General features: G+C 38.2%; 1 protein-coding gene across 1 annotated transcript; it reads left to right on the top strand.

Moving 5' to 3' along the window:
• The first annotated feature begins 7,040 nt into the window (after positions 1 to 7,040).
• On the top strand, positions 7,041 to 24,453 carry RAB38 (RAB38, member RAS oncogene family). Its single transcript, XM_027895831.1, has 3 exons — positions 7,041 to 7,304; positions 14,864 to 15,144; positions 24,234 to 24,453. Exons 1-3 carry the CDS (start codon positions 7,100 to 7,102, stop codon positions 24,384 to 24,386), a joined length of 639 nt encoding a protein of 212 aa, XP_027751632.1. The 5' UTR covers positions 7,041 to 7,099; the 3' UTR covers positions 24,387 to 24,453.
• Positions 24,454 to 27,715: the final 3,262 nt, after the last annotated feature.

The following is a 27,715-nucleotide window of genomic DNA, read 5'->3' as shown; positions in this document are numbered from 1 at the left end:
TGAATTGGACAAAAGTTTCACTTTTCAATCATGATGTTATTCGGCCCTTCTCCTAAAGGAAATTTTCTCTGTGGAGGAGAGGGTAGACTAGGCTCTAAGCTCCTGCTGTGAGGGTTCCATATGGACCCTTATATGAGAGGGGCATAATACAGATCACCGATTATCAGTAACATTCTATCTTGACCTAGACATGCCTACTGTAACTATTTGATCTTCATAATATAAATCATTTTCAATACCCGAAGACAGTTAAAACTGCTTCACTGTCAGTATGGTCCAGACTTTTGTTGGTAGCTCCACAGTGGCATTCCTGCAATGGGTGTGATGCTTCCATCTGCAGCCTCAGTGAGTGAATCTGAGATACAAGTATGTTCCTTCAGAACTGGCACATTTGAGACTAAATCTGTGCTGTGTGATGCTTTCACTGCTGTCTGGCCTCAGGGACAAGCCATTTTACTGTTTCCAGAGTATTACTGACCCCACGTTATTAGATTTTATCCTTGGTGGACATTCTGGTCCTTCCCCTTATTACTTTTTGAGTTGCACTGTGTTCATGTATTCCCAGGTGACTCTTCAAATACACTTGGTGTAAAAAGCACTGCAGCCCACCTAAGATTTTGCTGCAGGCTCCAAAGGATAAACCTTAACCTGCATTTTATAAGGCTCTGTGGATCTATATACAAAAATCATCCTTGAGAGAGGGAATTTCATCAAATTATTATTAATTTTTGAGTCTGATGGAATAGAAAAATGTGCTTGCATCTGAGCACTGTCTGTGCTCACGCAGGGCTGATGGATATGGAAGGTATGTTGGAATGTGCAGTAAATAGCCAAGCTGGGTCCCTTTATCAGACTAGGAGTTTTTAATTGTGAGAGCCACAAACTCTCACACTTTTAATACAAAATTCATGTACACATTGGCTGTTAACATTTGGAATCTCTTTTCCTGTGTTCTCCCTTTCTCTCTGCCCTGAGCCCTAACTTTCCTTGAAGTCTGGCCTTGTGAGATCTTTAACCATAGAAACAGATTGATTGTCATAAGTGCACCCTCAACCAGTAACCCATGCCTATTTAAGACTGTTGACACACCTGAAGGATTAGGTGCCATCCCAAGGGACCTAGACAGAGAAGTGGACACGTGGGAATCTCATGAGGTTTAACAAGACCAAGTGCAAGGTGCTGCACCTGCATTGGGGTAACTCCCAGTACCAATACAGGCTGGGGGATGAACTGATCTGAGAGCAGTCCTGCCAGGAAGGACTTGAGGGTTCTGATGGATGAAAGGCTGGACGTGAGCTTTCAATGTGTGCTTGCAGCCCATAAAGCCAGCTACATCCTGGGCTGCATCAAAAGCAGCGTGGCCAACAGGTCAATGGAGGTGATTCTGACCCTGTACTCTGCTCTGGTGAGACTCCATCTGGAGTACTGCATCCAGCTCTGGCATCTGCAACATTGGAAGGTGTTAGGATCTGATTATTAAGAGATGCCTCTGCCTGAATTAAGGTGCAAATGAGACTTTATACCAAAGTCAATAGTACGGATTTTATTTAACTGTAAATGTAAGGTAGAAAGATGGAAAGAAATAAGAAGGGAGAGAGAGAGGTAAGCATGAAAGACAATGAGAGAGACACAGATTAAGTAAAAAGATAAAGATGTGCATTGTGATGGCATCCCGTTGGCCCTCTTCTTCTTGTCTTCTCAGAGTGTTCTTCTGGAGGTACCACTTTTATACAGGCTAAGTCCCAGGTACCCACAGGATGTATATGCCACAACTTGGGCTGGCATGGATGTAAACAGTTTTTTTCTTTCCCACAGCCTGCACAGTGAAGTTTTGTCCATTGTGCTAATTCCAAACCTTCACCTTCACCTCCATTGAGGCCTGGAATTAACATTTCCCTGTCTCACAGAGTGGGAATTTTTTGTCCATACAGGTTACCCAGACCTATCTTACGAGGCCTGGTATCTTCCTGTTGTTGCCATCTGCACTTAAGTTCCTGTGTAGTGACTTATCTTATGGGAAGTTTCTTCTTTGACAGTGTTTTGAGACAGTTAACAGCATTATGTCCTGATAGAAGGACATTGACCTGTTGGAGTGAGTCCAGAGGAGGGCCACCAAGCTGATCAGAGAGATGTGGTACCTTTCCTATGAGGAAAGGTTGAGAGAATTGAGACTGTTCAGCCCAGAAAAGAGAAGGCTTTGGGATGACATAATTGCGACCTTCTAGAACCTGAAGGGAACTTACAGGAAAGATGGGGCAAGACTATTAACAAGAGCATGTAGTGACAAGACAAGGGGGAACAGATTCAAACTGAAAGAGAGAAGGTTTAGATTAGATATTAGGAAATATTCTTTACTGTGGTAAGGCACTGGAACAGGTTGCCCAGAGAAGTTGTGGATGCTCCATCCCTGGAATTGTTGAAGTCCGGGTTTGATGGGGCTCTAAGAAACCTGGTCTAGTGGAAGGTGTCCCTGCCCAGGGCGGGTGGGTTGGAACTAGATGGCCTTCAAGGTACCCTTCCAACCCAAACCATTCTATGATTCTATGATTCAGGCTGTAAGTGTAAGGTTTTAGAGGTTTTCAAGGAGTGTAGTTCCTGAGATTAAACAGACACTGCCATGGGCTATTCCTGCCATCCAGACTTTGTTTTATAGGACAGTTTAAGCATAACTCCCAAGAGATAACCCTTGAGCATCACATTAAATCCATATTGTTATGTTATTGATAAAGTGAGTTCAGCCAGGGTATAGAATGAACTTTAAAGTGTGAGAATAATTGAGTGCAGGAGTTATAAATAATTTCAGAGCAGTAATACACCATCTGACTATAAAAACTGCCTGGTACTTCTACTGGTTGCATAAACATTTGTTTAGATATTCCTTGAGGGATTTTTCCTGATAAAGTGTATTTTCTGCTGAGTTAATTATAAGTTAAGAAGCTCATAATTTAATCAAAGGAGAGCTCTAGCTATGTTTGATAAGTCAATAACCATTCCACTATGGGTATGTTTGGGGAGCCAATAATAATTTTTAACTGAATGTCTTAATCACAAAAATCGCTGGTTTGGAAGAAGGGAAAATCCAAATTAATTGTTTCTGGTCTAAAATTAAAATTGGGGAAAACGTACCATTTTGTTAAAACAACCTTTTTCTCTGTGAGAGATTATTCTTATCATGATTGACCATTCCCATAATGAAGTCATTGAATATGCTATGACTGAAATGAGGAAGAAAATATATTAATAAAAGATGAGCAGTCTTCTGTGTAGCTAACAACTTAGTATTTATTCCACACCCCAAGATTAATACAGAAGTCTGGCAAAGACGTCTGTGTAGAATGTCAATGTTTTGTTTTTTTTTTAAAATAGGACATAAAATAATCTTCTAATCTATCATATTGGTTCATATGTATATATAAATGCCTACACAGAGAGAGAGATGTTATTAGCATGTCTCTGAATTATGGTGTCATTTATATCATATTAAGTAAGATCAATATGATGGTGTAGGCCAATCCCTTGAAAACATCCAAAGCTACTAGGTATAAAATAATAGCTGTGATGAGAAAACCCTAGGTAATTAGATGGCAATCTTTTGAGTACATATATCTGAATGTGTTTCCTTTGACAAAAACTATTGCCTTGTAGTTTCAATATCTCAGACAACACTGTCATTTTTAAAAGATATGTTGATAACAACTCTGGTGCTCATTCTTTTCTGTGGCATATGCCTCACAAAGAGGAGTGATAAAATCCAGGATGCAGTTATGCTGTCCTGGATTCCTGTCAATCTAATTGCATCTTCAATGTTATCACTTCTCTCAGAAAAAATGATCTCTACAAATGACAGAGAAATAGCAAGGAATTTCTGACAATTATCACTATGAGTTTCACTTTTATACAGAGACCAGCAGAGTCTGTAATGCCTTAATTTGATGTAGTGTTTTTAATGTTATTATTTACAATTGCGATGTGTAGGGTTTGTATCAATTCCTGCCAATTAAAATAGAATGTTAATAGTCTCTATTAATAGTAGTATAGGCATTAAAATGGAGATAGCAGAGCACTGGATGACACTGTTGTGGCAAATATCATAGTGGATAAGCAGGGAATACAAACATAAAACAACATAGATATACATAATGTCACTCGGAATATCAATTATTTTTACAGTGATTTAATAAAGTTTAAAATGTATGTCTACCAGAGAAAACACACAATTGAAATATAAATATAAAAATATCAGCCACATTGGTAGCATGCTTTCATGCTCTTATTGCCTGGATACAGCTGAAGGACCTAAAGCAGTAGAATAAGGGCTCAGAGGCAAATCTGAGGTTCTCCCAGCCTAACAAGTTACTCAGAGTCAGCTGAGCCCTGTTAACTACTTACCCGTGGATGGCAAATGCAAGCTGGTATGGTTTACATTAGCTATCCTTAAGTGCGATCTCAGCTAACACAGAGTTCATTACATCGGCTCCAGGGTATGTGGACTTCCCTGGACACCTCTGCATGGGTTGCAGTAACCTGGTTGTGTTCATGAAGGGATCAGCTGACATCTTCAAACAAGTCTTGCAGTGATCACATAAGTCATAACCAGCCCAAATTATCTGCCTTGTACCATGACAGTGCTGCAGCAGGGCTACAGAGTAGTAATACATCCACACCTCCCTGCTCTGGTGCCTTCAGATGACAGGGAAGGCAAACTAGTACAGACACACAGTTCCAAAAAGGTGGAGCAAGGCAGGGCTGAGAGCCTTCTGCCACTTTAGGAGCATTGCAGGAGACAGTGTCTATAAAAGCCAACTTACTATGGAGCTAGGAGATCTGGGTACAGTTTCTCTCAGCAAGATGTTTCAGTCCATACTGCACTTTAGCTCAGCGAATCATCTCTCTAACTGCAATGAACTCTCCTACATGCTTCCCTCCTCTGAACATTTCACTGATCATCTCACTGGTAACTCTACTGCAAACCCAGGGTGACCTTGATTAAGCCTATGAGGAGCTCATTGTACCAGGATGCTGCTGGGGCCAAGAATTTAGCCACACTCAAAGAAGAATTGGAGACTTAAACAAGTAACACGATTATCCAGAGCTATTATAGCTAATGCTAACAAAAACTTTGGAAGAGAGGTAAAGCCTCATGCTTCTGGGTGTAGGCCAATCTCTAACTACACTTACTAATAGCCTAAGACCCCCAGTTACCTAATACCTGCTTTCACTGACCTTCCCCACACTATTCTCTGAGCACTGGCCATCATCAAAAAAGGATAAAAGATCAGATGTAATTTAAACCTTATCCAAAACACCAATTTCATAATTTCCTAAATTGCTAAACCCTCTCAGCTTGTTCTTTGTTAAGCTCTAAAATGGGAAAGCTTCAACTTTAGAGGGGAATGGTGAGTGCTTAACAGTGCTTGAGTGTTGCATCCTCTCAGGAAACAGTGGTGCTGTGAAGGCAAGAATTCGTGGACCACATGCTAACACTAGTAACAATAATAAGCTTGACTCATGCAAAGATACTAACTGATTGAACTGGTTTGCTTCTCAAAAACAAGGCTAAGCCCTTTAAAATTTTCTCACAAAAAAGGATAAAAATGACAGCTTGTTTTTGGAAAGACAATTTATCTCACTGAAAAAAAATCTTCTTATTAAAATAAAAAGTTTCAAGTAAAATAAGACATTTTTCTCCTCAAAGTACCTACTTCCATTTTGTGTGTGTGTATATATATATATATATATACACACATATATACAAACTTTAAAGTTTGAGTTTAAGGACTGATTATAAAAAAAAGATTGCATAATATAAGTGTTCTGAATTCTTGTTCTACTAAAATCCAGCTCTTGGATAGATGACAAAATTCTAATGCCATTTCAATGAACCTTTGGATAAGTACTCTGTCAAATAATATTTCAATAAGTGTAATATGTGTTTTCATTTTATCAAGATCATCAATAAATGTAAAAATCAGTCATTGATGAGTTGCACACAATATTAAAATTCTGGGAGTTTGCTATCAAAGCTGTTAAAAGAATCAAACAATTCTAGGCAATGGGTAGGGGTCTCCACTAAGCTGCCTAGGTAGAATTCACTGTGTTCTTCATTTAAAATACTGGGACAATCATGTCAGTGGAATGATTTACTCAAAGGGGTTCAACTGTCTGCAAGTTTGAGATCACTTGTTTTGGAAAACAGAAGACTGTTGAGACACTGGCATTCATATGCTCTAATGCTGTTATGCTTTCATAACTTCTGATTATCGGAGTCATGGGATAAACCTGGATTTTTTGCATTTTAGAGTCCAGTTGTATGAAAAAAAAAAAAAAAAACAAACATAAGCTGTGTGGCTGTGTACTGCATTCAGATTGAAGCATGCTTAGAGCTATAGACAGGCAATCACAATTATGGTAATGAAACTAAAAAATATGTACCTGCTATAATTAAGTTCATACAGCCCTCGTAGTACGGAGACAAGATGCTGCATATTGCTATAACCACCACTTCTAGTGGTGTAACTGCATTCACATCAACTTACATGAAATTAGAACCAAATCACATCTAAAGTTAAAGACACACTGGTTTAATTTTTGCACTTTGATGGAGGCATAAAACTTCTGAAGGGAGATTTTCTGGGTTGTTTTGCAGTGACCAGCATCTTAAAGATGTCTGGAAACAAGCATAGGGTGATAAATTATCCCCAAGGCAGTGATTTAAAAAACATGTGTCAAACTAGTGCACAACAGAAATACTGTCCTTCCAGCAAGGATCAAAACAGAGAACAGGACTGTTGCGCGAATTTTCCTGCAAAGTCTTTAGCAGCCAGACTAATCCCAGACACACCTCGTGCTGACCTTTACACACATATGCACAAAACTTTCTGGGAGACTTCCTTTCCCCAGTTCTTACTTCATCTCCCAGAAGGGCTGCCTGCTGGACTTGGTGATCCTGCTTCCGTACAAAGGGAGAGAGCCTCCACCTACCTTGCTCTCCCTCCTTCCCTCCCCAGTTCCTCACTCCCTCTCTTCCCCTCAGGCTGGCAGGATTCCTCGGGCAGAGCATGCAATCAGTTTGCAGGGAGCAGCCGCAGCCACAGGAAAGATGCAGAAACACAATCAGAAGGAGCACCTCTACAAGCTGCTGGTGATCGGGGACCTGGGAGTGGGCAAAACCAGCATCATCAAACGTTATGTCCACCAGAACTTCTCCCCCCACTACCGGGCCACCATCGGGGTGGACTTTGCTTTGAAGGTGCTGAACTGGGATGCTGAGACTGTGGTACGGCTCCAGCTCTGGGATATTGCGGGTGAGTACAGAGGAGAACCCTTTGCCCCATAGCCCATCCAAAACCAGTACAGACCCAAATTCATTTGTACTAACCTAAAAGTTGGAAACCACCAGTGCCTATACAGTGAGGGAGAGCAGACTGAGGACAGAAAACTTTAAGGGCAGACTGACATTTTGAAGTTTCTCTAAAGCCAGGAGACTCCAAACAAGGGGTGTCAGAGTGGAACCTGTGCTGTCTGATTTTTCTCCCAAACCCTTGGACAAATGCAGGTATACAGGCACCTTTCTCCAAATGCCCCAGTCATTTCCCTGCAGCTGCCGATGTTCAAGTTTGTCTCCTCAGGCTAATAGAACTCTGTGACAGGAGGGAGAGTAACAAGAATGCCCTGTGATGTCTATTTAATTTGGTGGAATAGATGAGGGATTCAGTAAGAAGATTAAAAGCTTTTTTATATTTTTAAAAAATAAAGGTATCGCTGAGTTACTTTATCGAAATACTTTCCTTCTTCCTGTCCTTCCTCTACCTCTTACCTTCCCTCCCTTCAGCCCAGTGAAAACAACTCCTAATGTGCTTTGAAAAGAGAACTGTTTCTATTTGGCAATAATCTTAGTTGTTAAAAATATAATTATCTTGTTTAATTATCTGTATTCCAATATTGAGAAAAAACACATAATATATCCAGAGCAAGGAGAAAAAGAGTAAAGAAGTCCAGCTATGCCTGCATGCTTACATAATTAAAACACACAGAATCTGATACTGTTGCTGTCAGTGCTTCAGAGTTTTTATATTTGGCTTCAAATTAAACTCACAACTTTTTTTCACCGGCACCTTGCTGGAAATTAACAATTTTTGTTTCAGTCCACAAAATAAATTTATCTCAATGGCGTATTTCACATGCTGTAAGTAATAATTTTTCATTTAGTGAACATAGGAATCCAAATAGAGCTACAACACAATAGATTACAGAGTAAAGGAGGGCATTTAAAAATAATTACATTAAGAAGTTACTTTCATTAGGCAGGGAATAAAAGATGAACTGCTGTTAGGCAACTGTGCCAGCCTGTGGCCTGAGTTGTGGGTTCAGTGATCTAGTCTGGAAGGGCACTGAGTAAAACTGGTGAAATGAGAAAATTCTTGACATTCTTATCAGAGGAGGGCGTGCCTTTCTTCTGCACTTGGCTGTCTCATGTCTGAGCTCTGAATTTGGCACCAAGGTACTAAAACTTATGCAACAACGCTGCTTTATGCAAAACATGTATAAACTCAGCTTTTGTACACATTATTATAGTCTTGGGGTTTTATGATGTTAAATACATGTACGCTTAGTTTTCTTTATTAAAAGTTGGAATAATGGGGAAAACATTTCTTTTTTTATTTGCCTGTGGCTGCTTATAACAACAAACAGAGACACTGCCAGCAAAACTTTTCTGCATGAGAAAAAGCATTTAATAGTAAATTCTGAATGCATGAGGGAATTAAAGAATGCATTTTGTATGCCTTGTTTCAGAGATTTATTACATTACTAATCATGTGCTGGCGGATCATATGATGTAGCTTTCAGTCAGGCTGCAGAAGCAATTACACCTAGTTGTAGTACTGAATGACTAGTGTGCTTTCTGAGTTATCACACATGACAGAGAGAATTACAGCATCGTACTAAATTTCATATGAATTGCCCAATTCAAAGCATCACTGTGAAGGTCAAGACAGTGGTCGGTAATAAAAAGAGTTGCTGTCTCGGTTTTAATGACTTTTGTGTACGGAGCTTTAGCTGTTGCTGGCTGTACATAGAAAGTAAGTTCTGTAAGCATTACACTGAATTCAGATCATTGTGACGCAGGCATAGAAGTTATCATGAATAAGGCATCTGGCTGATGAGAAAAAAAGTGGCTTAAAAATGAAAGAGAAGTAAAACTGGTTGGAAATACCAAGAGAATGGAAGTATTTTTTTCCTGGTTGTGGCTGGTCACGTATCATCATTTGCAAAACACAAATATACAATGACAAGACCAAGGAAAATAAAATCTGTGGTCTCAGAACATCCTCTCTCCTTGGGTAGAATCTCTGTTATTAGGTCATGTTTAGCTTTGGGCGTAAATAAATAAATTTTTGGTCTTTGATCAAGCTGAAAGATGTTGGCTTAGCATTTAGGACATCTTGAATTGAAACAAATGCTGCAAATGTATCAATAATATTTCAAATCAGTATTTATATATAAATGTGTATTTATATATGTATGTATATGGAGATATCAGGTATCATTTTAGTTCTTATATCTTCTTCCCCCCTCCATTATACAGCCAATGAACTCAGTACCAAGCCTATGTGTACTCTTCCTTGCACTTCACACTGTGGATCAGTGGGTAGTAAATTGTTTAACAATCTAGAAATAATTTTCTCAAAAGTGTTTTGAGTAGAAGCAGTGTCAAGCTTATATACATTATTAGTTGGATTATACACATGGTGACTTCATTGGAGGAGTGACTTATTTCAGCTGTGGTAGGACCAAGCGGTTTACCCTGTTTTACCCTTATCACACACATAAAGAAAAAGCAAATTTGGTTCATCTGGTGCCATCTAATTTCATAGTTAAATGTAGTTAATGTATCTGTAACACATATTTTTCTGTATTTTTTAGTTTGGTAAACATTTTGCATTTATTTAGATATGAAAGAAATGCTGTACAGCAAGGACAACTAAGCATTAGAAAAATCAATTCAGGGGTAAGATAGGCCTTGCATCATACATTGTTACATTAGGACTGGAATTTTAACACATAATATATTCCTTAAGCTGTGAGTGTTAGGCCAGAATAATTGGACTAAACTTCATGGTTTATGATTTTATGATGTCTACAACAACACACTGTCATTAAAATCTATTAATTTATATCTCATTCAGTAAAGTGCCAAAGTTTGAAGGGACTGAATTTTTAGTATTGTGTGTGGGAGGAGATACACATGATAAAATTCTCTTTAATTTCCTCACAAAAATTTCAGTTTATTTACTTGAATGTCCCAAATGAACAGTTTTGATGTACTGTTGAAGTGTGCCATAACCTCTACTGCTTTGTCATACAACTTTAAATCTTGGTCCTCAGTTTCTGTCTTTGTTTCCTTATCTTTTCTGCTGCCTCTGTGTGAGTATCCTTTAAATTTGTAACAGATTATTGGAAGGAAAGCTTTAAAAGGAACTCTAAATTGTATTTTGCACAAGTCTGCTGTGGACGCAGGCCTGCAGATGCAGGCTGGCACGCTGCTTCTGAAGAAAGCAGCCATTGCAGAGAGTAAATCTGGATGTCTCTGTAAGGCTGCTCTCCATGCTACTGTTTGTGCTTCGTGCCCACACAGCCTGGAGATTTCTCTGAGGACCAGCTTTAGCCTCAGATTTACTGCAGGGAGCAGCTCTGAGTGCAGTGGGGAGCAGAGCAACACATCAGAGCCTTCCTTGCTCCTTTTCCTCAGCCGTCTCAGCATCCACGTTATCAGTCCTGCTGCGTATGTGTGGGCAGGATTATTCATGCTGCCAAAAATATGTTGGTTTGATTTTACAAGGCTGGTTCTCATCTCATAAGGATTTGGACCAAGGCTTTGGGGAAAGAACAGTTTTGTTTCCTTTCCTTGCCACTTTGACCTTTGGAAACAGCAGTCTTTGCACTGATATAGGCAAGTGTCTCTGCAGCTGTAAAATTAAGACTGTTATGCTGCAGAAGTAGTAAGCAGGCTGTTCACTGATACCAGGCAGAGCACGTCCTCAGCATTTCAGGTTTTTAGTGGCTGCTAAGCATTGCAGTACATATGCATAAATAAGATAGTCATGGTGATTTCAAGGCTAAGTTACCTTGAAATTGCTGTTCTGCAAACATAAATAAGTCCCTTGCTGTGAGGGTTTTATTTCATTATAGATTTGTGGTGGGATCCATGGGCCAGATTCTGCCAACTGCTTGCTTTTCCACATTCTGGGATGGTGAACATCACCTCAGGACTTGCTTAAGTTTTGAGCCATAAAGACAATTATTTGAATTTATGTATGAATATTCTGAAAGTGTTCTGAAGTGAAAGGTAAAAAGTGTTTAAATCTTTTCCACAATTTCCAGCTTCTCAGTTTTAGCTAGAGGCTCTCTATAAAGCATGGTGGTTCCCAAAAGTATTTTTTTCTCAGGATGAGGGACGGTGGCAAGAAGTAAAACCCGTTATAAAACTTGGCATTCACCAGTTTTAATCAACTTTTAATTTATGCTACATTTCAGATGCTGTGGGCAAGATAGTGGAAATTATCTGAATTTTAGCACTTTAACATTGGGTTTTATAACTTTATCAGAGATAATGGTGGTTAGTGAAAAGTGTGGATTTCTGTACAAATTTATGTGGGATGTATTTTTATAAACTATGAAAATTCAGCTGTTAATTGTTTTAAGCAGTCAACCTTTCCCTGCTGCAGAGGTGCTTCTGAGATTAGGATGAATGTGCAGACCAGCTGACCTTCAGACAGGAAGTCGTTCCCTTTAATAGAAATCTTGTTGCTTTGTCACCTTGATCTCACTCGGTTCACTTCAAAGTGGGGTAGGATTCATCTGGTTTAACAATTAGACATCTCATCTCAGTTCATGACTACAAAGGGACCCTAATCTTAGATACTCCCAGCTAATTTTTGATTCTGAATTAGGAATGGTAAATCCCACCACAGAGCACCATCTCATTGGGCAAAGGCCATTGGACTTGTAGGATTTGATGCCGGATGACAGTGGCCTTGCAAGGGATGCAGTAAAGTACAATGGGCCAGACCAAACAAACATTTCACAGGTTTCTGACCAAACAAACATTTCACAGGTTTCTGACCCTCCAAGTGAAAAGCAAAACCCATCTTCCCCAGTCCCTCTTACAATAAAGCAGATTCTAATGTTCAAGGCTGCCTGCAAGATACCACTGAATACCTAATAGTTAATATATTTTCTAGCCTAATTATTTCCAATGTGTTGCTGAAAACCTAAGGCCAGATTCTGACATCTTTAATACATCAAATGATTACATCAAGTGCCTATTTCTATGAGTAATTCTGCTAAATGAAAAAGTTTTAGGAACTTTATCTCTTAATATAGGATTTTGTTCACATATGGGAGAATCTACGGAACAAAGGGTCCTTCTGCTTCTTTGGACACATTATTTAGCTCTCCAAGCACTAGAGATCACTTTCCTACAACGTAACTTAAATAAAAGTCATTACGCAAATGGCATAAAAATGAAACTCCGTTTTATAAACCACCTCTCTTTCCATTCAAAGTTGCCTAATGTCTTTCTCTTGAGTATATTCCTGTATTAATTGTACCTGATGAGGAAAAAGACCATTTCAAAAATAATTAAGGAACTTTACCCAGCCAGTATCCTCATTCTTTCTCTTTCTTTTAAGTGATTGATGATGAATATTGGTGATCCCTGTCCTCCTGTATAAAGCTGCTTTTACAAACATGGTGGCTTTTTTATGCAGCAAAAATCCTGTGTATCTGCAAAAGCAGCTGGAAGGAAGAGGAGGAATCAGTGTCTTACAATTTGTCAGAACTCTGCCGGCCAACGCTAGGCAAAAGATCACAAAAGCTTTTTGTTCCTCTAGTAACTTTGTTCATGATGGATAATTTTATGCTGCAAATGAATAATTTAGTTCATGTTCTAAGACACCTATCTTAGAGATCTGTGTCCAAATAAATATGTGTGAGGCCCAAGATTAGCTGCTCTAATATCATCTACAGTGCAAGCATCTCAAGAACTTTGCATGAGAAGTACAAGCTACCACTGAAATAAAATATCCCTCAAAAAAATTGATTGCATATGTTGCTGCTTGCCTCAGTTCTAAGTTTCTAATCAGACCTTGACTTTTGTTTGAAGGCACCTTCTTGCAGATGAGAAAAAAAATTGCTCAACAAGGAGATTATTGAATAGCACATGACTTAGCCATTCATCTGGTTAGCCCACTGATAGGAATCATAAGACATTTTAATAAAACATAGCTGTAAGAAATTTTCAATATGACCTCTTATTTCCCCAAAATAATCTACTTCTATCTTGCTTTATCAATGGGATGCAGTGTTTGTTTAAGGTAAAAAAACCCGAACATGAGTTTGGAGAAGACAGACTTCCTCTTTGGTTTTTGTATCATGTGAATTACTTTCTCCTTGCTGCCGCAGTGCTTAAAACCAAAGATAAACATCACAAACTGATGGTGTTGACCCTATAAGTGGGTTCAATGCTATTTCCATTAAATGGAACTGCATGGAATGGAAACCCAGCAATTGGCACTCTTCCCCTACTCAGCCCAACCTTACATTTGACAGCATGATTTCCATCAGATAAAACCTTCACAGGTAACCTTCCTAAGGTCAGAGGCAGACTGCCAATCTTCCTGTCTTCCTAACCCACTCAAAATTACTCACATTGAGAAAATAGGGCTAGAAACAGGTTTCCATTGAATGTTTCTATTTTCATAGCACTTTTTCCAGCAATAGAAGCATATACAAGAGTTGCCTTTCTTAAAGACTGCTATCATTGTGAAATGTTTCAGGAGTTTATTATTCTTCTTTGGATCACAGCTCAGCAGTAGACATTAGTGGAAATTCTATTTTTTATTTTCAAGAAAAAAATCTATGCAATTTATTTTTTCAAAGTTCTCATGAAAACAGCAAATATATTAAAAACCCACAGCTGATCAACATACCACATCCTGATGTCAAAGGTGTTAATTTTCATACTGTTAATAATATAAAATTACAGATATTTCCAAATACCCATGTTTGAATATAATAATATATTGTTAGCTCACAAAAATACTGTAAATAAGTTCCCAGAAAACACTTTGAACTCAGCATAAAAAACCATAAAACTTCAGAACAGATTTTGTCTCCACCCAGATCTTTTCACTGGAGCAATACAGTTCTTCATATTGCTATTGCTGTACTATTTCTTAGAACACTTTCCGTGTTTGTAAAGTTTTAAATTAACCTTCCTCACCTCTCTGTTTTAGTTTATTGATAACACTAAATTTGTAAGGACTCAAATGCCTGGTATGGCTCCAGAGCTAAATTATGTTACTGCTAGTTGTTATAACTTGCCTAAGAATATTCAGGATCCCCTTTATGCATGATCAGTTCAGTCGTGTTAGATATTTGACACAAAATACCAGAGTTTCAAGCAGTTTCTGATTTGGTACTTAGATTTTTTGTGACTCTCGTTTAAAGTCCTATAATGTACACCAAGACCCTTGGTACTGTCCATAGACTAAGAAATCTGACAGCCTAATAAGACCTAACACTGAAGTTCAAGGTTGTCATAAAGTTAGTAAATTTTCTTGGATGTTTGCCTGAAAATTCCTTTTTTCATGCAATACTCTCCTGCATTTCATACAAATTAGTCTAACATAGTACTTGCTATTATTTAGACAAAGAGTAGTTTTCCAGAGACTTACGAAATGAAGTCCTGCCTTCACTAATGCTCTCTTAGAAAAAGTTGCTATGTGAAATACTGATCTAGATTGGAAGCACTGATTTTTAAAAGGTGCTTTTTTTCCCCCTCCTACTTTCTTCATCACAGGACAGGAAAGATTTGGAAACATGACCAGGGTATATTACAGAGAGGCCATGGGGGCATTTATTGTCTTTGATGTTACAAGACCTGCAACGTTTGAAGCAGTGACAAAATGGAAAGAGGATTTGGACTCTAAGTTGGTTCTTCCAAATGGCAAACCTGTGCCAACAGTCCTATTAGCAAACAAATGCGACCAGGGAATAGATGTTCTTATGAACAACGGCATCAAGATGGATCAATTCTGCAAAGAAAATGGGTTCGTGGGCTGGTTTGAAACATCAGCCAAGGTAATGTTTCCATTTCTTTTTAAATGTTTCTAAGTACAGAGAAATCAGTTCCTAAAATAGTTCATTCGGTCTAAATGTGCACCTCGCAAAGCTCTTCTCTTGGTGGAATTAATTAAAGGTGAACTTATAAATTTATACGTTTCTATTTCTTTTAAGCCTTTTATTGCAAAGAAAATTATGTGCAACGTTCTGAAATACAGCTGCTCTAATATGCTATGCCACCAGTAAAGTATGGTCAACAGTTTACTGTTGAGCCTGGGGAGAAAGATGACCTTAGACAAGGCATAAAAGCTACTCTTATGAATGATAAAAGGATGGTTTTTACAATTTTTAACATTGAATATCATCTCTAAGTAGTTATATATCCACTTTGCCTGAGAAATGCTGATTTGAGACAATAGCTTTATTGTCTTAGATTCCAGAAATAAAGTCAGTCTATTGTAGTGCTTGTACAATGTTTACTGTTACAAGCTTTCATTCTCAAAAGCCTTTTTAAAAAAATCATGTATCTGGGGAGGAAGGAAATATCAGTAGTCCAAGTGCTGAATGAGATGCTCTGAGGTTCAATTCTTTGCCTTGATACAGATTTCCTGAGTGCCTGTAAAATTGAGATCAAAATCAGAAAGGGCACAGGGACTTTCAGATTATAAAGGCCCAAGATACAGTGGGGGAGTATATCAGTTTGAGATTTCTCAAATAATGCATGCAAGATTTGGAGAGCTGGCATGTGAAATATTGATTTAAACACAACAATTCAACAGATATTGTGTTGATTATATTCTCCCATTATGAAAGGTGGTGTCATCATTAACAGCTCTATGGAACTTTTGGATGTTTGAAATGTAAGCAGTTTAGTTCTGGTTTGACCTAGATTGTTGGTAGACTGAATGCCAAAATGCTACATTTGATTTTTTAATTTCTTTTATGCACTTTATGTAAGTTACTTAAGAATCTTTAGAGTGTATATTTGTATTTTTGTATTTTACTTTTCTGGTCTTGACACCTCCTTTAAGCACTAATATTTAAAAGATGTTTCACTTGTAATCAGCAGAAGTAACAGCAGGTGAAGAGTGGCTTGTCCTGGCCTGCCTCAAGTAATGCATGAACTCTGGGCTAAGACTGCAAAGTCATGAAGCTTGTCACTCCTCTTTGGCCTGTGAGAAAGGAATCTGTACCATGAATTTCATACATCAGCCCCCAGCAAACATTTATCCACCTCTTAAAAAGGACAACAGCATTTATTGTGCCAAGGGTCATTGCAGGTCATGACAGAGAATGAATGTACAAACAATTTCAAAGGTCACAGAGAGGTTTTAGTGTGATGATGGAGCCAGTCTGGGGCAGAACTGTGGAAGTATAAAGGACATATAAAGGATATATACATTTTAAAAAAGTCACAACAGAGAACAAGTTTTCAAAGTTTCTCTAAGCCACATAGAATTAAGATTTGGAGTGATTTTAAACATAGGAAATATCTAGATTCTTCTTACTTTGTTTAACTCAAACCCAAGCAGTCCTCAGATTGCCAGTTCAATCACATAGGAATAGCAAGAAAGCTAGCTATGACAGGATTTGGCTTCAAAGCCCACTGTGAAGGGAGCAGTGAGAGTTGAGGACACATGACTTATCAGACTGTTCTCTGCTGCTGTAGACCAGAGGCTAGGATCTGTTATTCTGCAATCCTCACACCTAATTTCCACTCAGAATTGGAGGCTACTGACTTTAAAATTATGCAAAGAGGAGTAATTCCATTAAAGATGGTAGAATCACATCATTTAGGTTAATCTAGGTAAGAGTAATATCCCCACTTGGTCTAAGTTCTGACCTCAAACCTACACTTTCTTTCCTAATCAAAAATTATTATTACTGCTATTTTGAAATATTGGATGTTATTATACATACCTGGTATTCTTTCAGCCTAGGGCATATTAAATAATTGAACTTGGATCTGGGAAAAATAAATACCTAACTATGTTTGCTAAAGAGAATAGAGACTCTTTGGAAGCAGAGTAACATGGACAGAGAAGTCATCGTCCTGCAGCTAGCAGTTTTAGCAGTTCAGATAAGTAATAACTCTCTCTTTGTGGTATCTTGGAATAATTAGATGTCTGGAGATTTTCAAAGAGACATGCTTGGAAATGTTATAGCCTTCACAGTAAACTGAATATGATTTATGCATTTTGGAAAAATAAAGGTAATTCCTCATAAAAATAACATCTTTTCATTCTGGTTGCCTTGCAGAAAGTAGCATGCTATATATGTATCTACCATATTTCAAGCTGTCAGTGATTTAAATTTTTGTCTGTAGCACTGGCATATTACACACACCCACACACAAAAAAAATTCACTGTATTATTCCCTAGTGCTATTTTTCACAAGTTAGCAACTCCAATATAAAACATTTGAGCCACCTAATGCATTATCACCTATTAGTTTTGATTCCTAAATTAATCTGAAGGAAATATTCAGCCTATTCCAATCTTCTGCTCCCTATAAAAATAGAAGAATTTGGATAGTTTGCCATGTAAGAAGGGCCTTATTGGGCAACACACCACACAGTATAGTCACAAGTTACACTACTGTCACATATCTGGTGGCAAGCCTGATCTCTTTTATGCATGCACATTTACTTTTCTCATACTGATTGCAATCTGAAAGGCCCATCCCCAGACAGTGAAAAATAACTCTTTATAGTGAATTCTGTAATAAATTTCATGACCATAAGTATTGTGAAACATTCATTCTTTTAAAGGAAGGAAATGTCTCCTTCCTGTCACACATTCAATTATCCAGCACATGGCCAGAGCAGCTGAGAGCTCCACTCATGTTTCCAACCCTTTAAACTGTTTTCACCACCATTCCTAGTTCAAAGAGGTGAGCTTTTGACTTGGATTAGAAAAGGAGTGATTGCAAGCTTATTATCACTTTATAATGAAAATGGAATTTGTACGAGAGAACAGACAAGTCAGGCAAAACTAAATGTGCTTGAAAGTACCTAATTCACACATAACTTGAAATACCTTACGACTGGCCACGGCTGTGCTGTGATTATGCCTGAGTTCCTCTTTTCCTTGCTGTAATTCTGCTGTCAGTAATACAAAACTAGACAAAAAGACATTCATGTTTTATCTAAATTGTCCAGAAAGGCTGGTAGATATGCTTTTCAGATCCTTACCAATCTATGTACCAAGCTCCTTCTCTGCTGAGCATTATGACCTGAAGACTGATGAGCAGTCTGAGTCTCTGGGCTATTGGGACATGTCCTATTTGGACTTGGAAAAGTTATAGAATCTTTCAGTCTTTCAGAAACGTGGATAATAATATGTCCTTTCTCCAGCTTTTGTCTGACAGACAGTCCACAGTGTGTCATCATAGAATCAGAATGATTGGGGTTGAAAGGGACCTTAAAGATCATCTAGTTCCAAGTCTCCATAGGGCCCAAATGCTGGACTCGCAATCAGAAGTCCTCTTTGCCACTCATCTGCTGCATTACCATCAGAAAGTCACTCCTCTGATCCAGCCTTTTCTTTCGCAAAGCAAGGACAATAACTCTGCTAATCTTACCAGTGAGCTCTGTGAACAAACCAAGCTCTACTAACCCTTGTTTAAATCAGAAAGTCTTCAGTTCTTCTGACTGGATAATATTATGAAAGATGGAAAAAACAAGCTATGCAGCAGACTTGCAGAGGAGCAGGATAAGTAGTTCTGATTTCCAGAAAGAAAAACAAGATTTGGACATGTATTTGAATTAGGCTGACACTCTGCATCTAATCTACTGATCTGGCAACTGAAAACAAAGCAATTCCTTTGAGACTGCCAGATCCAGTTAGGGATGTGTGGCTCCTACATTGTTTTTTTAATTAACACAAAATACAGTCTAACCAATATCACCGCACAGAGTCTTAGAAAATATTTCAGCTTCTGCCATAAAGCAAAAAATGAAGTTGACAACTAAGGCAGAAGTTTTCACTTCAGTTGCTCTGTGCAGAATCCTCAGTTTGTTTCCTGTAACTAAAAGGAGTTGATTCCTATTATCCTATGGGTATTAGACCTGTCCTGAAGCTCTCTGGATCACTGTTAAGAAATACATTATTTAGTGCTGTCCTGCCGACATCCACAACACTGTCCCAAAACTGGAAATTCAAAAATCACAAAATTGTTGGGATCGGAAGATCATTTACTGAAATAATTTTGTTGCAGAATATTCAACCAGGCATAAGAATTCAATCACAGAAATGACCTTGTTCTCAGAGTGGCAGTCACAGCAGTTCTCATCTATGAATTTCATGTTCATGCATCTGAACGGCTTTTAAATTGTATAGGTGCTTTTCCCTAGAAACAACTACAGCAACCACGGCACACCATCTTAATAAGGCTCTGTTCTCAGCGGTTTCCAAGGTGCTCTGCTAAGGGAGAGCGTGGAGCTCTTCCCTCAGACTGCTAGCTCCAGGGGAGTGTAGGTTAAAACATCTTGAAAGTCTGCTCCCAGATTTTACTGCATTATGGAAATAAAATGTGGAAGCTATCTGCTTCTCACTAGGCTCCCATCTAATACCCAACTATTTCACAGTTTGTAAATGTTTACTTATGGGAAGTAATTTTTTTTCAACTCCACTAGTAGTCTAAGGTCATGTCTCTAAGCGGGGCTGATTTAGAACTCCCCAGGTGCCTTGGTTAGGTAGCTATGCCTGCATACACATTGTTCTTCAGCCTGCCTTTCAAGGTAAGACTATGAAACATCAGATTCAGTCAGATGAAGAAGCTACCAATGTAAGAAGACAGAAGCTTTATATTAGGAAACAACCAATAAGCCAAATCTAAGATATCTACATGGCAAAGAAAGAAAAATTTCACATGAAAGTGAGACTTAAAACTAGAAAAGGCCTCTTTTTCTTCCATAAAGAGCTCAGAGGCAGTTTAATCTGTGGGGGTTTATTTCATATAGTAAAATGGAATGCCCTAAATTGCTGATGTTTTTCATCTGCAGTAGAGATGGCAGATAAGGGGGAAGACAATCCAGAATGATAAGAAGTTTGCTGAGCTTGTGTACTGCTTTGAGTCACAGTTGATAATGTATTTATTTTCCCTTCAGTTGATTGTTGCCTACAAAATTATTTCCCAAAGCAGTAGGTTCAAAGATTTTAAATAATGCAACTCTCTTTCCCAGGTATCCTTTTCATAAACTACCCTTTGAAAAGATATATTTGCATGGGATCAATCTACAAAGCAAACTGTAATTTCATTTGTGTCTTCCAGTGTTCTTTTCTGGCTTTCCAAGATTGGTCAGTTATTTTCTTTGCCTTTTTTTGTTTGGTAATTTTACTCTTTATTTAGAATAAAGAGTAATATGTGCTGATTTTCACTTTTGCATTCCTTCTTGATGAGGTCAAGAGAAAGACCAGCTCAAGAGTCAGACATAATCACAGGAGCTGAGCTGAGGTCTTTGCTCTGGCAGACATTGTCAGGTTGGTGCAGGGTGAGTCACTTAGGGCTGGATTCACAACTTAGCTCTTGCATAGACTTTGATAGTGTCCTTCAGATGCTGGAGCTTGCTGAGACACATAGAAATGGACAAAACATCTCAGGGGACAGGGTAAGGAGATATTGTAAATCCCTCAGAGATTATAAATCCCTTGGGTAGGGATTTATAAAGGCTAGTATGCTGAATAGGGATGTCAGTGTGAGAAGCAGACACAAAAGCAGGAAGAGAAGACTAAAAGACACCCATATTATGGGCAAGATCCTTCCTTTCTGATCTTACAATAAGACCTCTCCCATGAGCCTTGGGAAAAAAAAATGTTGCATTCCTACCTTACCACATGAAGACTTCACACTATGCCATCTCCCACTTTCCAGCTAGTCTCTGTATGCTGGACCAGGTTTCGTGTAGTTTCCTCTATTTGTGGCTCTGCTTTTTCTCTATTTGATAAATGGCCACAGTAGCACTTCCCTATCGCAGGGATGCTGGGTAGGTAAACACATCAAACATGCAGTGCTGAGTAATACCATCCTTAAAAGTAATATAGGGAGACAGAGCTTCCCGTGTGTTTGGAGAACTGTGAAGGTGCAAGTGACCTCAGAGGAGGCTGGATAACAAGCACTACAGGTGCATCCAGAAGAAGATCCACAGTAGCAGGCAGAGTAGGCCTCTCAGTATGACTCAGAGGGGAGGGGAGGGGAGACGGAGAGCAAGAGTGAGAGCGAGAGGAGAAAGAAAAAAGCCTGAACTTCATCAATCATCACAATTCCTGTGGTGTTCTTTATGAAAGCCATAGGGGAGATGACAGTTAAGGCTTTTCAACACAGAGACCCACTGAAAGACATCATTTCACTCTGCTGTCTCACCTATATTTTCTTTTTTTTTTTTTTTTTGAAAAATAATTTTATCTTTTAAGCATAATTGAGGCTGTATTCATGTTTCAATACCTTTAGTAGAGTGTCTGTGATTATTTCTCTCTGTCCAATCTTGCTCTGATTGTTGGTTTCTTTGTATTTGCTGAGGGGATTTTCACCTTCTCCTTTTTCTCTTTCCTCTCCTTGATTGCCTTTCAACACCTCATGCTCTCTAAAATCACCAGGTCTCTGGATGTCTTGTTTGGATAGCAGATCACCTTCTACTGTTTGCAGCTGCTTCATTGCCTAGCAGAATATTGATTTTTCTTTTGCAAAACACACTATAGGAGGAGAGGTGCAGAAATCAATATTCCATTAGTCAGACCAGAATACAGTAATGTCCAATCTGCAGACCTAGGACACCATAGGACTGGGGTTGTAACAAAAAGGCGATAGTGGCATCAGAAAGGAAGCAGTCAAGTAATAGAGCTGGGACGGCACGAGTTGCTTTGTTGGCATGAGCACAGGCTTCTTGCAGCAAGTAACTTAACATGTCACTTCTCCTCTGTACCATGTACCAGTTCTCATCTGAACCACAAGAGAGGGCTGGAGCTAGCCATAAAACTGAGGAATGTCTATCTATCCCCATTTTATGCTTTTGTGGGCTTGGTTCTTTCCCCTTTTCCCAGTCCTGTAAGATGATAGCCTCTGACAAAGAAGGTTTCTTTTAATACATCTGAACATTAATCGATTTGTGCAGAATCTCAGATAGTCCCTAAGGCATTATTGAATAAGTGCATGCTGCCATTCCAAGACAGAAGCAGCACACGGGTAAATGAGATGCTCATCAATCCATTAATAAAGGAAAACACAATGCAGAAGATTTTTACATTTCTGATTTTGTGCATTTAGCAATCCTGTTTTGGCTTCAGCTTTCTAAGCAGTACTGAGAGACATTTTTCGTTGTCTATTTTTTTCTATTAAAATTTCACAGTGGTCTGAAAAAGGCTTTTGGTGCATGCTTGAGGAATTTTCTTGTCTGGTCTGAGAGAGCCATGTGACAGAGCAGCATTTTAACATCTCAGTACAGAGCCGATTCCCAGCTGCATACTACTTTCTAGGGGTTACTAGATTCATAACCGGTCTAAAGACTTGGGGTTTTACAACCAACTGATATTCTCTACAGACAAAATATTTAAGTTGACTTATGTAGTTCCAGAAACCTGTGAAATCTTGGCACTAATTTACACTTTCAGCTAGATCCACAGATTTCAGCTCCCTACTGTGGTGCAAAGGGATGGTCAATGGAGTTTGTGAAGCTTTGCCATTGATTTCAAGGGGATTAGACAAAGTCAGCTTCACATAATCCATTCCTTTAGCTTTTGATCTTCACATAAATGCACCCTCTCTACTGAAGCACACACACATTTCTTTCTTTTATAGCTAGATTATGGCCTCACTGCAACAGGCTCTAGATTGCGTTCAGAGGAACCTGGACATGCTTGAGAATTGGGATTAGATGTCCTTTAAAGGTCCCTTCCAACCCAAATTCTTCAATGATTCTATGATCCGATGATTTATCTTGAAAACCTAGGTAATCTTAGGTTGCAAATCAAACATTACACTTATTGAGCAGGAGTAGTGTGTGCCTAAACACCACTATATACATATGTATTCAAATGCATTTCTATATGTATGAATGTGGGTGGGGGTGTGATACAATTTCCTAGAAGACTGAAGCTACAGTGAAATTTCTATCTCCTGTCATATAAAGTAAGTTATCAATGCCAATAGTTAAAGTGTGTTTTTTATGCCAGAACTCCTGACTTTTAATTCCAAACATACTGAAAGCTGGGATTAGATGTCCTTTAAAGGTCCCTTCCAACCCAAATTCTTCAATGATTCTATGATCCAATGATTTAAAAAAAAAAAAAAATCCTTTCTCAATATGACTGCTTATTTTCTGCGCTGTGCTGAGCTGTGTCTCACTGATCGGGCTGTTTCAGCTTTACTTATTCTACAAACAAAGTGAAGGTTGCTGCAAGTTAAGTGCTGTTGATGCATATGTAGGAAAAGATGTGCTTTAGCTTTGATTCTAAACCTTTAGAGTGAGGATTTCTTTCCTACAAATGAAAGCAGTGGTGATATATCTCTTCTGAAGCAGTGCACTGGTGATAAGTCACCCTCAAATGGAAATAAAGGAGGACTCCAAATGATGCAGAACTTGTTTTACTGTGTTGTAACTTGAGATTGTATCATTTATTCAGTGAATCTAGTTCATCCCAGGTTTCATTGTGAGCACTGTATACAGAAATCTTGAAACTGTGGAAAAGGCTTTTAAAAATAAGTGTTATTGATGGCTGTAATTAATGATAGGTAATTAATCAAAAATCAGAGTAACCATTTTTCAAGCAGTGAAGTATACACTCTAGAGCTTTACTTCAGGCATCTGTCTTCAACACCCCTCTGGTATTTTTTTTTTTAATTTATTGAAGCAATCCAATCACCAAGAGATTGAGGTAATTTAAAGTCAGCTCTGTGTACAATTAAAAGGAGATATGAATTATAATAAATATAAAAACTAACTTCAAAACTACAGTAAGTATTATTTAATACAGTAAATTTTTGAAAGCTGTTTGTTAAGGAAAGTAAACTTTTCATGTTAGCTACAGAAAAGTTTAATTATGCATAGGAAATATGCAGCATGGTTTAATTAATATTGACTAAACAACCTCTCTTTCTCTTTCACTTGCAGGAAAATATAAACATCAATGAAGCTTCCAGATGCTTGGTGAAACACATAATTGCTAGTGAGAGTGATCCAGTTCAGTCTGTTGAACCAGATATTATAAAACCACACTTGAATTCCTCCAAGATTGTCAGTTGTTCAGCTTGCTTTAAATCCTAAGAGACTTCCAGACTATTACAAAAGCTGAACAATGATTCACAATTTATACTTTATTGAACATACCTGGCTGCCCAGATTGTCCCTAAGCAGTTTGCTGTTTTCTCAAAAATATATTTAAATTTTTCCTTCTTTTTTTTTTTTTTTTTTTCAGCTAAAACTTATTATGAGCTGTTCATTGATAGCAACTATTCAAAACTCTTTGACTATTGGTCAAAAAAGACTCATGGTGATGGCTGTGTTTTCCAATTTGGTTAGCACCACCAGTGATATTAAAACCTATTTCTTTGCCATGTGGTTTCTGAAAGCTCATATCTGTGAGGTGACTGCAGCAATATGCTAGTTGTCCATTGGTTTTCCAGCTTGTCTTCTCAATACCTTGACCAGGCAAACGTCATCATTACACTGTTTTGTCACCCCTCAAACTTGAATGATCTTGTTTCATACAAGAAGATGATGATGACAGTGAAAATGTAGCTGTTCAGAAAGAGAAAACAAGAATGCCTACAGTGAAATCTTCCCATTGCAAGTTCAGTCTCCTGGGTGGAGTGGCAGGACTGAATGTGAAACAACATTTCATGTCATTTAGTTCTCCAGAAGATCTGAGCTTCTGAAATTGAACCCTAATGTAGTATCAGCTCTCTCCTTATGAGGAGTTACATTCTCATAGTTGATAACGTTGTTTGAGATGAAGCAAAATTGAACAAGTCAAGGGTAAGGGGTGACAAAACAGGTTAATCAGGGATACAGTCTCATAGGTGAGGTAGCTCAGGGTTTTAAGAAAAATTATCTATTTTACAAAGGAAGTATTTCCTCTGAAAAGCCCACATTGATTTTGTCTCTGCCACTCCATCCTTCATGCCATAGATATCCCTGTGTGTTCAAACTGTGTATACTCTATAAGTCCTTGAATGCATCCCTCCATTATGTTGATGTTAATGGGAAAATTCACTAAACTCATTGTAACATAACATCAGAACTTTTCAGGAATCCATCTGTGTTGAATAGAAGGTTATATGCTTTCTGAAAATGTTCTTCTGAAAACCCCAATTGTATGAATTATCACAGGAAACAAAATCAAGCAATAATAAGAAATACTTCTGGAAGATGTGAAGAATTTCTTGAGCTGTACTGTGGAACTGAAATGGTTGATTTTCAGCATCTCACAAAATATGCAGATTGGTGGAGTCATTCAGACAAGTGTGTCTAGACAAGAAGTCTTGACATCTGGCTGCAAGCACCTTCAAGACAAACTTTGCTGGTCTCTCACCATAGACAAATTACTTGCCTTTTCTGTTCTTATTCAGGCTTTTCCCTTCTAAGCTCTGAACTAAGCTCAGTTGCAGGTGCTGTCTTCTGAGATGGGTGTTTTTTCTTAGAGATGTGTAACACTGCAGAGGGGAGGAGACAGAATCTCATGATGCCTTTTGTTTGCAGATGTCACTTCATTACTTCACTGAATATTTAGTTGGAAATGAAGGAGTGAAATTCTCAAAGTCTAGTAAATACTTGCTGCATAGGAAAAAATGGAAAAGAAAAAAAATTCCTCAAGCTGACCTTATTCTGTGAGACTTACAAGGTTCATGTGACTCTCAAGTTCATCCTAGTACTTGGAAGTGTTAAATTTATGTTTAGACGCAATGACCCTAAAGTTCTTTTTCAACCTAAATGATTCTCTGATTTTCTGACTCTATCACTAAATGATCTGTTATTATGTAGGCACTACAGAGGAGCCAGGGAGTCATAGCTCTTTATATGCTCTTCCTAAAGCCCTCAATTTTTGCCACAGAATTTTGGAATAAGAAAGCAAGGTCTCTAGTTTTAAAAATAAAAATTCACATCCAGAATTAATCCACACAGACATAGACATAAGGATACATATATATAATGAGAAAGCTTTTTCAAGAACAGTAATTTTCAAGTTTTGTTCACCATGTTATCCTTTAATACCTGTGTTAAACATCCTTTAACTCCTGTTGTGATCTGGGTCATATACCTTAACCTTCATGCCTCACTTTCGTCATCTGTAAAAGGGGGATCAACGTACACACCTACCTCACAGCACTCCCTGAAGGTTACTGTTAGTGCCATGCTTTGAAGATATGTGTTTTACAAATGCAAAGCTCTGTTACTGCTGAGAACGAAGTATGAGTGCCCTCTAGCATAAATACATGGTGCTGTAATGCCTAACTGTTCTAAGTCTATCCAGGGCTTGCCTGCGCTACAACAATTAGCTTCAATTATTCCACCTCAGTAAACCTAGTCAAGGTTATAAAGCAATGTGTGACGGCATGGGATGATCAGATTAGCTGCAGATGGCTTGCAAACAAAAACTGCGGCTGCACAGATGTTATGGTACTAGTTTAATAATCTCAGAAAAAAAGCTGTAATTGAGAACTAGTTCCAGATCATCTGTTTCAAATTTAAAGCATTATTTAAGTCAAGTTATATGGATTCCTTATTAAGATAACAATTAATATCTTGAGCCAACACTTTGGGGAACACAAGCAACTAGGTATTCAGATGCCTTCTAAAGGGCTAATTTTTAAAGAGTGGGTGAGTCTCAGGTCAGGCAGAGAAAGTAGCCATTTCTTCCAATAATTGTTTTGTGTTCAACTTGCAATAAACATAGCAGTTCCTAATGTGTCTTAAGTATCTTCATATCACTTCTCTTTGGTGGCTTCTAGCAATATCCACCGAGCATAATGGTAAATTCCAAGTCTTTGAGGGCTGTGTCTAAAGACCTGGTATAACAGCAATTAAATAAATCCAGGCAAATAAAACACTTAAATGACATATAGAGGGTGTTTTTTCCTCACTTTTTCCTCTCTTACTGTATAAAGCTACTGTAAAGTATGAACTCACAATCTGTTCCTCTTGTTTCTTTTGTGTCAGGTTTCACTGCAGTCACTATTTTTGAGCAGATTATTCACCTCTGGTAGATGACGGACACAATTGGGCAGATTTCTAGACTAAGGACTATACAAGATATAAGTTCTAAAGTCATACATATTTACACCATAAGAATTAGAACAGTATCACAGAGTGAGGCCTCCTTAGAGGTTACATAATTCCATATGTTCATTTTTATTTGTACTGAAGTGATAAAAATCTGTCAAGTCTCTTTCTATAATACAATGAATGTGTGAATGCAACCTGGGTATCTAGCAAACAGAGCCTTTTTAGAAGAGGTTGTTGTAGGCAGCCCAGAATAAAAGCTTTAATTTAGAATTAATGAGCTCAGTTTGTGCCAATACCCTTTCAAGAGTAAATGTAAAATTTAATTATACTGTGTCAATCCCTAACAGGTTGGATTTCCTTGGGTTTTTTTG

The sequence above is a fragment of the Empidonax traillii genome, unplaced genomic scaffold, assembly GCF_003031625.1.
Source record: "Empidonax traillii isolate 1590-97213 ecotype Southwest subspecies unplaced genomic scaffold, ASM303162v1 scaffold471:size1368335, whole genome shotgun sequence".
NCBI classification, from domain to species: domain Eukaryota; kingdom Metazoa; phylum Chordata; class Aves; order Passeriformes; family Tyrannidae; genus Empidonax; species Empidonax traillii.
Note: the sequence above shows the minus strand (reverse complement) of the source record. Positions and strands in the feature narration are given on the sequence as shown.